The sequence below is a fragment of the Ambystoma mexicanum genome, chromosome 8, assembly GCF_040938575.1.
Source record: "Ambystoma mexicanum isolate Mex_15411 chromosome 8, UKY_AmexF1_1, whole genome shotgun sequence".
Lineage (NCBI taxonomy): Eukaryota > Metazoa > Chordata > Amphibia > Caudata > Ambystomatidae > Ambystoma > Ambystoma mexicanum.
In genome coordinates, this window is record NC_090929.1 from 542,118,601 (window position 1) to 542,133,224 (window position 14,624).

Here is a 14,624-nt window from a genome sequence, read left to right on the forward strand (position 1 = left end):
CCAGGCTTCCATGCGAGTGAGCCACCAGTTGAGCTCTGTCCTCGCTTGAGGAGACAGTGTCAGGAGTTGAGAATAAGAAAGGCTTCGCCTTAAGTGTTGGCCTTTTAGTCTCTGCAGTTCTCGGTAGTGAAGAGGGCCGGGAAATATTGCTTGAATGGAAGATGAAAGTAGCCCTATCACTCTTGCTAGTTCTCGAAGAGAGAACATGTTCTCCTATAAGAGCCTGCATATCTCTCTTTTGGTAGAGTGAATCTTGGCTGATGGGAGTCGAAGTTGAGAATTCTGTGTGTCCACGATGAATCCCAGAAATTCCATATTTTTGGATGGAAGTAGAACTGACTTTTCCCAGTTTATGAGAAAACCGAGGCTGTGTAGAAAGTTTATTGCCAGTTTGGTTTGTTTCTGAACTAGCTCTTGTGAGTGGACCATGAAAATAATGTTGTCTAGGTAAATTATGAGACGGACACCTTGTTCTCTTAATTGAGCTACTACTGGTCTTAAGAGTTTGGTGAAAACCCAAGGCCACGAAGAGAGTCCGAAGGGGAGACTTGTGAACTCCCAATCTCGATTTCTCCAAGAAAATCTGAGGTAGCTGATGTGTGCTTGATAAATCGGCACTGCGAGGTAAGCGTCTTTTAAGTCTAGGCGCATAAGCCAGTCGTTCGGTCTCAGAATATCTCTGAGCATGTGTATAGCTTCCATTTTGAAATGGCGGTAAATGATGAATTCGTTGAGCGCTCTGAGGTTTATTACTGGGCGTACTTTTTGCTTCCTGCGTACCGGAAATATGGGACTGAAGAAGCCTCCCTGACTTGAGCAGGGGCGAATTGCTTGCTTCTGATGAAGACGGAGTATTTCGCTGTCTAAGGCGGTTTGATCTGATTGAGACATTACTATGGGAGTGGGGCGACATGTCTGAATGGGCTGCGTGAAAAACTCTAGGCGCAGACCTCGAGCTGTGTCCCTTACCCAGGCGTCTCCCGAGAAGGTATCCCAAGCATTTGCAAACATCATTAACCTCTCTCCTATAGGTGTTAGTAGCGCTGGCGCTGCTATTAGTACACTGACCTGTAGATTGTTGTTGGGCTGGGTATCTAGCCGCTCTCCTCCAGGGACGCCCTCTTCCACGACCCCTCGAGGGGAAGAATGTGTTCGAGTGTTCTTGCCAGGAATTATGCTGGCCTCTGGATTGTTGAGGTCTCTTGTCGAAGAAGTAACGGCCGGAAGAGCAACCTCTTCCTCGTCCGGACCTGGAGAAAACCTTGGTTGCAAATACTCTTTTTATTGAAGCCTGTGCTTTGTCCAATGCTGTGAATGTCTCGACACATTTTGTCATCTCCTTCATAAAAGGATCTCCGAAAAGCAGGCCTTGCGCAGTTGGGCCGGATTCTGTGTCTGCCAGTTCTGTTAATTTGGCATCTATTTTGTATAGAATGCCTTTCCGTCGCTCTGTCGAAATAGCGCAACTGGCGTTTCCCAAGAGGCAAATAGACCTCTGGACCCAACCGGACAGTATTACTGGGTCGATGGGCTCCGAGGAGGTGATGGCTGCATTTGCAAGATCTGAGATTTTTGCTAGTGGACCTGCTACGTCCAGTACTTTGTCCTGGCAGGACTTCCAGGCGCGATCAATACCCTTCCTAGGGTCTTTGACGTTTTTACCTAGAAAGGTAATCATTTTAGAATCAAGCTCCGGAGTCAGAGCTACTTTATCCACAATGTCTGGTCGTGGACATTCAGCGTGAAGTCTGGCCCTGACTTCCTTGTCAAGTGGCTTGCGCAGCCTAAGGTGGATGTAATTCAATGCCTTGGAAGATGGTTCCCAGTCGGTGGACCTGGGGTGTATTAAGTCATCCGGGGTAAACATACCTTCTGTAGGAGGTTTGTTCCCGGTTGTGTCTTTAGGGATGGGGTCTGCCGCAATCCCTGACCCAGAGGGTTTTGAATCCTCTAGTAAAATTCCTCTTCTGAAGAGGAGTGGGAAAGATCAGCATCGCAGACTCACCTATTATGATCTTCTTCCGTGCCCTGTCCATATCCCTCCGGGCTTGAGGGTCTATCTCCCCTGATTTCTTCCTCAGGGTAAGACGGTTGATGGGAAGGGGTTACCTTCCTATTCATGAGGGCTTGTTACAGCCTTGAGAAGGCGTCCGTTACGGCAGCTGTGGCATTAGTTGGCTGGCTCGGGGGAGGTAGAGGGGGTCGTCGAGCTCTTGCGAGCTGGTGTACATCCCCCTTCAGTAAGGTGCTTCCTTTTCTGTGTTCTCTTCCTCCCGGGAGGGGAGGTCCCTCTTAAATGCTCCTCCATAGTGCCAAGGCGGTTTTGTATGGGAATGAGCATATCTGTTACAGCTTTCTTAATACTGGTCTCCACTGAGGATCCCAGAACTTTTTGTAAGCTATTAGCCATTGCCACTTCATCTATAGCAGTGATCTCCCTCAGCCTCAGACCAAGAAGCCTGATCTGATTGAGGCGAGTACTGCTCTGCCATGATAAAATAAATGCCCCTTACTCACTTTTTTTTTTTTCTTTTCTGGGCTTCTGAACGCCTTCTCTCACTGCCCAGTAATCTTAGTTCAGTTCAGCTTGTTATTATTCTTAGTATGCTGAACAGGAGATTTCTTTTTCCTCTTTTTTTTTAAATATGCAAATGTAGTTTTTAAATATATATCTGTTCACTCGCGTGGGTTCATTTGTCAATCCACAGTGAAAATCGCAATGAAGAAAAATTGGTTACTGCATGAAGAGGGATTCCGGTGCTCGAGCTGCAAGAACCGTTATACTATTAACGGTCATGCGCACTCGAGCGCCGGAATGTTGAGGAAAGGACCAAGGAGAGCAGGAGCTCCCCTGGTGGTCTGCAGGCGGCAGTGCGTGTTCCGGCTAGGCCGCGCCGGCCCCCCAGTGCTCAAGGAGCGCAACAAAGATACGCGGAAGCCGGTGCGAGTCCACCGAGGGATCCGCTCTACGAGCAGATCAAAAAACAGCTGATGAGCTGTGACCGCGTGAAGCAGAGCTTCGCATTACACAGTATCCGAGGCCAGTGGAAGGCAACTGGCGTCGGAGCGCAACAACAATGAATAACAGTACGAAATTTAAAGTAAATTCGTATAAGCAGCGCTGTTTTGATAACAATGCAGTAAATATAATATTATGAAAAAAATATAACGTTATCTTTAAATTATGAAATCATGTCGTAAGCAGTGCTAAACATGAAGTACTTATCTCTTGCTGTGAACAGCAAAGAAAGAGGAAGTGACCATGTTTAGGACTGTTTATGGAGGGGATCTGAACTACTATTGGTGGACTAGGTCACGTGTTGGTGGCCTCTAAATGAACTAGAGCTAAGCTCCCTGGGAAATGTAGTTCCTTCAGAGACTCTTAGTTTTTATGTTATGATGTTATGGTTATATTACTATGCTTACTATATATTTAGTGCACCTGTTTTTTCTTCACATTACTCATGGCACATTTGGGTGCACAAATATCTTGCTGCTGAGCTTTTTCTTTATTGTTGAATAAAAGAAAGAGAAGCATAATGGGAGCCTCCGTTCTTGACATAGAATTGCAGGATACGAGTAGGGCATAATATGAGGGCAACAACGGTTATTGCCAATTTGAATATGACAATATACAAATTAGTCGCTAACGGCAGCGTGTTAATTAGAAAGTTAACCTAGGCGGTTGTTTATCAGCTTACCCCAGGCAGCAGCTGCCTTATTGGCGTGTGTCAAGTTGGTAGAGTTTGCCTCGGGCCGGAGGAGGTGCATGCAAGGTTATTGTACGTGAGATGAGGGGGTCTCTTAGTTGTTGGAACAATATAATCATGTATGCAACAGAAGAACTTAACTCTCGGGATGTGTGGTGGAATGGAAAAATGTCAGCGATGCATGCCCTATGGCCCTAAAGGCCCGGACAGGCACAGACAGAGGGGTTGTGTGCTCAGGGGCCTTAGACATAGGGGGCCGACTTCCGCCTTCCAGCTGCCCTCTAGGCCTATAGGCACTTTGTTGAAGGTTGCTAGGCAACGGGAAGTAAACAAAAAGCAGCCTTTGTCGCGGCAACCATTTTAGGGGCGGTTTGCTTCGGCTACGGACCACGGAGCAGCAGCTCCACGTGGGGTGCGACAAATGGGCACAAAGAGACCTCAGTCTAAGGCCAGGTAGGCCTTTGCAGATAGCTGTGGTAATACGGACCTCATATGATTGTACGTTGCGGCACAAACAAGGAGACTCTAATGAAGTCTAGCTGCTCCTGCAGCTTCAAAGTGGCGCGTTTGGGAGGGAGTGCTGCTCCTGTAGCGAGGATGATGTTGGGCTCCAGCCCGTTCTTCACAGGAATACATATGTCTACATATTCCACCCTCAGGGACACTGCCAGTGGCTCCAGGGACATAATAAACATAGGTGACAGTGGGCACCCCTTCAGTTCCCAGCTCCCAGAGATGCATCTTCCTGTGTGTACTCTAGCTGTGGGTCTTGTGTATATCAGCCGTACCCATCCCAGGAAGCCCGGTCCTATGCCAAATTGCCCCAACGCCCCATACAACCAGTCCCACCTGACAGAATCAAATGCCTTTACAGCGTCTAGAGAGGTCACTGTGCACCTTTCGTCCATTGAATTAGTACAGTCTATCAGGTGGTTTAGCCATCTCAGGTTCCAGGACGTGTTCATACCTGGTACATAGCCTGTCTGATCCTGGTGTATCAGTGTACCTTCACCGTCCGGAGGTGGGAGGCTAGGACCGCTTTGAGGATCTTATCCCATTTATCATAGAGAGAGGTCTGTATGAGCATCACTGGGAACATCAGGTGAGTCTGAACTCCTGCTTCTTGCGGATAATTGTACCTTCAGACCCATCCAGCATCCATGCTGCTTCCCCCTTTCCCAGTCTGTTCTTTCCTGTCGGATCAATTGTTCTGTCTGTAAAGGTGCTATTCCCACCTTGTTCATCTAGTCTTGTACGTCCGTCGTCTCGAGAAAGTGTGTCTTGCCTTCGTGGATAACTGAGTTTGGCTGGGTAAATCAGCACATATTTATTATTGGCTCTGCGCAGTCTTTCCTTTATGTGTCCAAATTGGGCTCTGTTTCTTTGTACCTGTAAGGTGCAGTCCGGGAAAATAGCCAGCTGGGAGTAGGCTCTGCAGATGGTCCGGCCCTCAAAAAGCCAGTATACGTTCCCGGTCTTTGTAGTTCATAGTTTTGGCTATCATGTGTCTGGGAGGAGTCCCGGGCGGGGGTCTTCTGTTCAGGGATCAATGCGCCTGCTCCACTGTAAAGCCCTGTGAGAGCTTCCCAGCTCCAATCTCCTGTAGGAACAGGTTCTCAACATATGGTGTCGGATCTCCCTCAGGCAGACTGAGAATCTGTACGTTATTCCTTCTCGCTTGGCCTTCAGCGTTTTCTGCACTTTGTTCCAGGCTCTTCACCTTTTCCATGAGGAACGCCAAATTGGACTGTGTCGACTCGATATGTACCCTGTTCTCTTGCACTTGTGTTTCCGCACTTGCCAGTCTGTCCGCAATGGAGCGGACATCCTGTCTGACGAGGCTCATGTCCACCAAAACAGAGTCAATGTGGCATGTGTGCTAGTAAGGGGGCGTCCTCCCCTGTGCCCCGCGGTCTTCCGGATCATTCCCAAAGGGGATGGGTTCCTGTCGTCAGGATATCAATTGCTTCACAATCCTGGTAACCTCTCTAGCATACCTTCCCAGCGGGGCTTATTCCTCTGTCCAACCCGCCGGGGGGTCCTCAGGTCGTATTGCTGATCCTCCTCCCAGGTAGTTCGAGATGTCTCCACCTGGGCCACTCTATCTCATCCCCTCTCTTGAGGTGGCAAGTTCCTCAGAGCGCACCTGGGGCATGCCACCGTGCTCCCAGACAGTTGTCCCCGCCATTCCTCTATGTCCCTAGTGGCCTGCTATAATGCCAGCCCGCTCTGCCCATTGGGGCCCTGGCGGTTCCCTCAAGGCCACTCCAGTCTATGGTTGTTTTTATTTCAGGCTATACCACAATTCTGGGGTTGTGTTTTGTACCAACTGAAAACGTTTCCATGCGCCTGGCTATTATTACAATTCAAACAAATGTTGCAGTTGGTGTGGGGCAGATAAGGGGCTTTTGACCCCAACCCCTTGAGAAAACAGTTAAAGATATTGCTCCACACTTCAGGAACTGCGCCACACTGAATACTGGTGTTACGCTCACCTGGCTCCCACAGATGCGTCGATCGGAACTGGACAGCTGCGGTCTCCACCAATGTGACGCGTAGGGCCGAGATGACGGACTGGACTGGCCCACCTAGCTTCGTTTGCTTGGCCCGTAGGAATATTCTTCTGCAAATGGAGAAAGGAAATTAGCCACCCGTGGAGTTGAACGTAAATACCCCACCCCCGCTGTTCTCCCCACAGATCACCTTTAATGTCCCCTCTTATAGTCTCACCTGATGGTTTGAAAAGATAAGCTCTCCATCCTGCTTTGAGCGCAGGGGCTCGTTGATAATCAGTTGCTTCACTGGCTCGAAGGAATTGGCGAGTTCCAGAACAATATTGACTCAGAGATTCCCGGCAAGACGCTGTAAGTATAAAGTTCGTAAGAGTTCAAATGCCTGACTTTCACTCTTGTCAGATTCCTTGCCGGTTGCAGCTTGACCCTAATGAAGAGTTCCTTGTGGCAACCGGTAGTATTCTGGTAAGGATTTGTATTTTCCAACACAGGTCGATAAAATAATGTCAATATGTAACCTGTTGCTTTCTCCCTTATTCAGGCTTAGAGAGAAAGTATGAAGTCTCAGGGAATAATACCTCCGGCGGTAAAATCAGGTAAGCCTATTGTGGTGAGGAGGGTTCCCCTTGTTAGTCCCTTTGTTTCACCTTGCTGTCCTTTTGTTTCCCCTTAGGGGCCGAGGTTCGGTGAAGATGCAGTGGAAGCTGCGCCGACCCGTGAAGAGGAATAGTACCCCCAGTGGTAAAATCAGGTAAGTCTATGGGGGAGGTAACTAATATTCCTCTGTGTATTCCCTTGGCTCACCTTGCTGTTCTTGTCTTCTCCTTAGGTGCCGGAGTGCGGCAGGAACATACAGGAGGATGCGGTGGAATGTGAGGATGCTGCGAAGGCCGGTGAGTTCAGCGCGGCGCTGCAGCAGGCAAGGCGACGCGCATAAAATAACTTATTTCTTCCAGTTCGAAGGCAGGATGGATCGGGAATTCAGGTAAGGATCAAAGGTATTGCTCTTGTTCTAACCTTTTCTCCTTTTTTCTCCCTTTTTCTAGGAGCTCCAAACTCGAGGCGGGCGAGGCAGAAGGTTGGATGCAGACTTGCAGGCACGGTGAGCGTTACGCTGCTGGATGCAGAATAACGCAAAGCGTGTGCTGCTCTTCGGGCGTGGTTTAAATAGCCTCCAAAGTAGTCTCAGGTAAATATTTCTCCCCAATCCCCGCTCGAGTGAAAAATAGTTCCCTAAGTAAAGTTGTCCCTTGCAAGCCTCCTTTGGCTTGGAGCTCTTGCAGCATGGTCTGCACCAGGTAAGTTTTAATCTATGAGCCTGGCGCCTATGGCGCCAGGACTGACTCTCCAAATGAGCCTGGCGCCATAGGCGCCAGGACTGGACCCAAATAGCCCCTAGCAGGGGTTTTTGGGCTTGCTTAGGACAACTTGATGCCTGCTTCCGGGGTTGCTGGACGTGGTCTGGTTCCCCGGGGGTAGGCATCATGACAGCTGGTGAAAAAGTTGATATTTATTGTTTTGCCCTTTATAGATTTTATTGTATTGCCCTTTATAGATAACACGTGTTTCGACACGCCAGTGTCTTTTTCAAATCAGGGCTATTAGCAAAGCTATATTCCAAATCAAGATTTTCCAATTAAGTGAAACAAAAAATCACGGGATGAATCCCCCTCCGAGTTGCATCAATCTTCTGTCGTCTGGGAGTGGGATTCAATAAAATACAATGAGTATCAACTTTTTCACCAGTATTCAGTGTGGCGCAGTTCCTGAAGTGTGGAGCAATATCTTTAACGGTTGTTTTTATTTGTTTTCCCCTCTGTTCCTTCCTTCCAGCTTTTCGTTTTGTTTAATTTGTTGGGAACAAGGTGACCACTCTCTGGGTTGGGGTCCGCCCGGTCACCGTTGGGGGGTCCTGCCTCCTTGTCCCCTGCTTTCCAGCAGGCCGGCGTGGGTCTGGCCATTGTCCCATATTCAGTGGGGTGCATCAGACCTTCCTCGATCGTTGCAGCTGCCCGTGTCAGGCCACAACCATACGGGCGTCCCCTTGCTCCGTCACTCCCTGCGCTTTGCCTGCCTCACCTTTTACCACAGGCGGCTCGGTTCCAGTGTCCTTCTGGTCTGGGGGATGTGCCGGGTTCTGCTGGTGCCCCTGCTCCGTGCCTCCGGGTGGCACGTCCTCCTAACGCTCAGCAGGCAGCCCATCGGAGCGCACAGACTCTGCCTCCTCTTTGTGCTGGTGTGGTCAGTTCCTTTTCGTTCTCCACACGGCCCACCTGCACCTCCAGCATGTAGGCCCGTTCCTGGGGCAGCCTCTATGAGCGGTCTCTGACGGTCTGGCACAGCTTGTCCTGTACTCTGCCTTCAGGTGCGCAGCAGCCCTTCGTGCCTGCCTCGGTCCTCCTCTTCAATGGCAGCCGCCATTTTGGCCGCCACGCATCGACATGTCTCTGCCCTCCTGGTGCTGCAGTGGGACTGTGTCCAGCCTGCCAGGACCGGGCTCTGATGCAGCAGCCTGTTCTGCGCCCAGCGCTCTGCTTTTTGTTAGATCTGCTGGATTTCAAACAGGTAATTCCTAGGATCGATGCAGAGTCTTGCAGGAGCTCACAGTCTGCAACCTCACATCATGGATGCAAGCCACGCCCCCCCAATGCTTTGGCATGCATAGGTCATCTTGGACATTGATTTAATGCCATTGCATCAGACTGTATATTAACTTTATTTGGTGTTAATTAGCACGCCAATGGTATATGGAATACTTCAGAGCAAAAAGGTTGAAAAAGAAGGGACACGAGTGAAAAGTGTCACTGCAGAGAAAGGTACCTGGAAGTACACTTTCAAGAACACAGACTGCACAAATGATGTGCAGGGCTTGTTTATAAGCAACATGAATCCTACCATACTACAATTGAAGTGCGTGACAGTAAAGTAGTACTTTGCTGGTAATTGTCCTAACTGGTCAATTAATATTTTCTTTGAATACATTTTTTCAAAGATTTTCTGAATTTAAGGTGGTCTGGTTCCATTTCAACTTCTATTGGGGGTTGTGCCAATGTGCCACATTGTCGCCCCATCCACTGTTAACCTTCACTTATCAACTATATATTTATGTTATTTAGATCTGCCTGACCGCCCCATAAATAGAGCTGCAGCAAACCACCTCAGCCATTTTGTCTGAAGCATCCCACCCGCCAGACCTCCGTGCAAACTTGAGTTTGTATTTAAATGGATCTGTATATCGCTAACGGCCAAGGCATTAAAGCGCTGTAGGGTGGAGTGCGGAAAAGGGATACAAGTATGAAGTTAGGAAAACAAGAGTTTCCAATTTCTTTCTAAAAGGTTCATGATGCCCTGCAAATTCGGGGGCAAAGCGCCTAGGGCTTAGCTCCAGGGGTGTTGATAGGTCTGGAAAAGATCTGGAGCTAAGCTAATGTCAGGGCTGTCGGGACTCTGGGCTAGCTAGCCTTTTGGCTGCAGACCCTGAGCTTCTATCCGGGGCTACAACCAAGAGACCCGGGGTTATAGACCCACCAGCACCCTCTACAGGCCCCCCTAGCAACGCCTCTGCCTATTAGCTCCAAGGACTTGGAAAGAGATCCCCTCTTGTTGTTATATCTAGGACAAACTGGCATGGTAGGATTTGTGTTAGCCAATTTCACCAATTTAGGGTTTGGGGTTGGTATGCGAGAACCTGAATTAAGCCCTAGAATAAACACTGCAGAAACTCTAGGGCAATGCTAGATAAGGAGGAGGGCCCTTTTACATCAGCCTAGGCTGGTAGGAAATCAGAGTGAGGGGGTCAGTGGGTGGTCTTTTCCCTCCCCACTTAACAGGACTGATTACATTTGCCAACCAACCCTTTTGTATCGCTCGTGGTGACTGCAATCTACAAGTAAGTGTATAGAAGTAACAGGACACACATTGCCAACCAGGATATATGCTTGACTACATGAATGAACTTGATAGCTTAGCTCCCTTGGTACCACCACCCACTTATTGCTTGTTTAAACTACATCACCCCAATAATTGTACAACGTTTTATTCATATAGAGCACTGCAGCTGCAAAGCAAGCGGGTTGCATGGCAGGAGAAGGATTGGGGTGTGGGGAAGCACATGTTGAAAGCAAGACGACAAGCGCAGGATGTCAAGGGAAAGGGAGGAATTGAGGGATACTCGTCAATTGAATTACCTGCAGCACATGAACAAGAGGGACCAAGATGGCACGGTTCTTTTTAAGTAATGGCCCAGCTCTTCCAGTGTGAAGCCACACCCCTTTACTAGTCACCCTAAAACCCTTTTTGGCTAGTCCATGCCCCTTTGTCACACACACCTGATCCCCACCTCTTAACCCTTTGTGGAGTATCCCTCTTTTCTTGTGCCCTGTAGCTTGATTAATTGTGGTGCCAGTCTGGTGAGGCTAGGTGGGGATGGTTGAAGAGTTGTGGCTAACAAGGCCTCTCTACGGTATGCACCACTACGAGCATTTTCCCGGCCTAGTAGTCTTTTGCTCCCATTTATAATAGAGGGTTTTTATGTGGCTCCTGTTAGAACAAAGCAAACGTGGTGTGTCATTCCAGCCTAAAGTGTCAAATTCTTTGGTCTTAGCTTATTGTGTGTGGATGAAAAATGACACGTCCATTAGCTATGTATTGAAGGGAGTGTCAGCATGGCCATCTTACATCCCATCACAAGGGAGAAGTCTCATGTCTCAGAGAAATGCAATGTAAACACTGAACCTTTTCAGCTTGCACTTCGGCCTGGATCTCCTTCAGTGCAGCCAGCTGTTCTTGCAGAGCTCGAATCTCCTCTTTCTTCAGTCTTTCTGCTTCTTCTGCAGCCGCCTTCCTCTGGGCCTGGCAAAATGACATTAGTAAATTATTACATCATTTTCCACCAAGAGCAAATAAAATAGCAACAAAACCAAAACACACGTGGATTGTGTCAAAATCATTCTAAAGCGATCACCACAACTCAACTTAACCTCTTAACTGCTGCTCTTGATATCAAGCTAACAGAGCTGTCTGGCACTGTGGCCTCACCTTGGGTTCCGACTAGCAGCAATGACCAAGACCACCCAACTAAAGGCTTGCAGCCTTGCTCCAGTGTTAGCCACACCACCCATGTGTAGGCATGGCTTGCCTCCTTGGTTTCCATACAAATGTTATTGTGTATTTGTATAGCGCCTTATATATAATTGGTATGATCTCAAAGCGTTTTGGGTTGAACGACCTTGGGGACTGTAGTCCAGGACAGTGGAGCGAGTAGAGTAGCAAATAGTGCTAGGGTGCCATCGGTATCTATACAGCCAGTGCGCTTTGCGCAGAGGTGGCTACATTCTTATGCTAGGTGCCGTGCAGTGGTTGTGAGAGATAAGTGGAATGTGTGCAGCAAGGTAGTTGGCCTCTTGAGTCTGCATTCTGGCTGCCGTGGGGCCTGTGTAATAGATTTGTGCAGCTAGGCTGATTTTTTCGTGGAGTATAACTGCGTTCTGTTGACGTGTTCTAGGAGCAGTGCAGGTATGTGTACAGCTAGGCTGAAATTGATCGAGGGGTATAGCTGCGTTGTATTATTTGTTTGTGTAAACGAGAGAATGAGCATATTGGTAGAAGTGAGTGTCTGTGCTTACTGGTAGGAGGCCCCTGTTGCTGGCTCCTTCCCCAAACTTGATGAGCTGGCTGTGTCAGTCCTGGGGGTTCACGGTAGTGGATCTCCGAGAGAGATTCTCTCTGGCTGGTGCAAAGTATGTAGTGTTTGCCAGGTTGGACAGTCCCTCTTCCAGAAGCCATGTTGTAGATGTCTGGGGGCCCAATTTCCAGGTCCTCTGTCATAGTCCATGGGGTGGTGGCTGGGTAATTCCTAACACGTCTGTGGTAACAGGGTCATTCTCAGAAGATTCCAGCCAAGCATAGTTGATATAGCGCCTCGGGTGTGGGGGTTCCCGGCCTCACTCCTAGGTAAACGAGGGTTGCCCCGACCTGAACATATACCGACTGTGTACTCGATTGGTGACAAGACATGACCCAAACGCAATGCTCAAAACATAAGAGCTATGAGTCTCTGCAGCATTGGCTCTGCATGTAGATTCCCAGATAGGCAGAGTTTGGCACAGGATTAACCGGAACAGGGTCAAATGTGATAGGTTTACAGGGGGACCTGCGACAGTGGCTCTGCATGCTAATTCCCAAATCTGAAAGGTTTCACAGGAGCAGGCCCATTCACATTTAGCTGTCTGAGGTGTTAATTACGCTCCGGGAACGTGGCAGTGCGCAGTAGCCCGTGGATAGGCCTGTTTGACAGTGGTTGGCATCTCCTGGAGTGATTGCGCCATGCTTCCCTATGGGAAGATAAGGATTAAGCTCAGTTATGGGTGCTGTTGAGCTCTAGTTTGATATATAAAAGGCAGACATACTGGTCTTCGAGCATGGGCCAGGTCTGGTCGGGTGGCAGTGAGATTGCCTGGTCATAGCATAAGATTATAGTGATGTCAAGTCTTTGGTATGGAGTCGTGGGCAGTGCGATTGGGAGTGCTAGTGGGCATGGCCAAATTGTTGGCACAACGGGGGCTGCTACGGCATTGTAGTTGAAACAGGGTGCGGAGAGCCCGCAGCTGCCTATCCCAGAGCCTGCTGGTCTCTTGAGCTGGCTTTCATGCCCTGACTGTCCCTACTTTTCAAGATATAGCCGTTCTAGAGGAATTCTGGCCAATGGTGAAGAATTTGGTGGCCCTATGCGGTCCCTGTCATGGTTTAGGGGAAAGGCCAGATTTTCAATGCTTTACTGAAGGCCATGTAGTCCTGGTTGTGTCAAATGTGGTGAGGAAGTGAGTTCCACAGTGTTGGTGCCAAGGAAGAGTAGGCCGACACGCCAATCCTGGGTGAATTCTAGGCTGGAATCACTAGCAGTAGGGCCGTGCTTGACCTTAGGGTGTATGTTAGGAGGTAGGACATAATCTTCTTCTGTAGGTATGCCAGGCCGGCCTTGTGCACTGCTCGGTGGGTGAAGCATAGGATTTTGAAAGTGGCACTTTGTCCAATAGGGAGCCAGTGAAGGGTGCAGTGTGCAAGCCAGATGTGATCCCTTCGTTCTAGTGTCAGAAGGAGTCTGGCGACCTTGTTTTGGCCTCTTTGGAGTTAATTAAGTTGGTATGTTGGTGCATCCAAGCAAATGGAGTTCGCATAGTCCAGTCTGGACATGACAATGGACTTTATAGCAGCCGGTCTAAGATACATCTCAGAAGCCTGAGGTGGTAGTGACAGGATTTGGATACATTATTGTTCTGGTGGGACAGGGTTAGGCCCGAGTCCATTGTGTAGCCAAGGTTTTTGACTGTGTTGGAGGTAGGGCGGAGTTCTGAGGGGGGGTGAGAGCGCGAGCTTACCTGTTTATGTGAAGTCGACTTCCCAGAAGAGCTTTGTTTGTTTTTGTGCTGTAGTCTGGAATCCTGCAGGAAGGGGCGGTCCTCTCGGGATGCCACGCTGTCCGGCAGAAAGCAACGGAAGAGTGACACCCGGCGCGAACCCCCCGAAATGAGGGAAAAAAAACGTGCAGGGGAAAAAACCTCAGTTGAAGATCTGGAGGCAACCGGTGGAACGTCAAATTTGAAGAGAGTAGCGAAGTCCCAAAAATGTGGCTCGCTGGAATAAAGGCAGCAGTAGCCGACATCAAAGAGAACAAGGCTCCAGCGAGGAGGAAGCAGCAGAAAGCTAAGTGGTAGTACCAGGAGCAAAGAAAAGGTAAGCAGCATGCGACCAGACGGCCAGAGAGGAGGGAGAAAAACAAGCATTCAGCTAAGGTAAGAACCGTAGCGTTGAGACGCACAGAGACTTGCCTCTGTGCTGCTTTTCAGGAAGCCGGGAATCCTCGAACGGGCTCCAGTCGATGACGCAGTACTCCTGGGTCCTTGACACAAACAAGGGACTGGGGTGTCTAAGAACAGAAGCAGCCATCTTGGTAGTCCTGAACAATCTTCCAATAGCTAAGAATGTTATATTGGAGCCAAGTCACCACCGCTTCCAAAGAGACCATCGTAAGAGGCGCTGAGTCGTGACAGGGCAGCCATCAGAGTGTTTCAGGGAGTAGTGCTGTGTTGTTGTGCACCATGATCTCTGTTTTTCCTGGGTTCAGAAGGGGTGGGGGGGTAAGAGAGAGAGATGGAGAGATGGAGAGATGGAGAGATGGAGAGATGGATAGATGGATAGATGGATGGATATTGCGGAACCGTGAGGAGAACGCCGAGGGCGGCAGGAGCAGAAAAGCTTCGCTCCCAACTCCCGAAAGAGACCAGATACCGCCCTGAGAGTTCCCAAAGGTATGGAAGGGTCGAACCGGTCAGAGGGGTATAGGGGGGCATAAAAAGAGGAAGGAAGCTTGTGAAAATGAACTTTGCAAACTTGATAAGCCCGA

General features: G+C 49.1%; 1 protein-coding gene across 1 annotated transcript in view; it reads right to left on the minus strand.

Annotated features, from left to right (window-relative positions):
* The window catches only part of CEP104 (centrosomal protein 104), an 846,942-nt gene that overhangs the window by 225,960 nt on the left and 606,358 nt on the right, over positions 1-14,624 (minus strand). Inside the window, exon 15 of the mRNA XM_069610252.1 lies at positions 10,958-11,074. Coding sequence (XP_069466353.1) covers positions 10,958-11,074 — 117 coding nt within the window. The remainder of the gene's footprint in view (positions 1-10,957; positions 11,075-14,624) is intronic.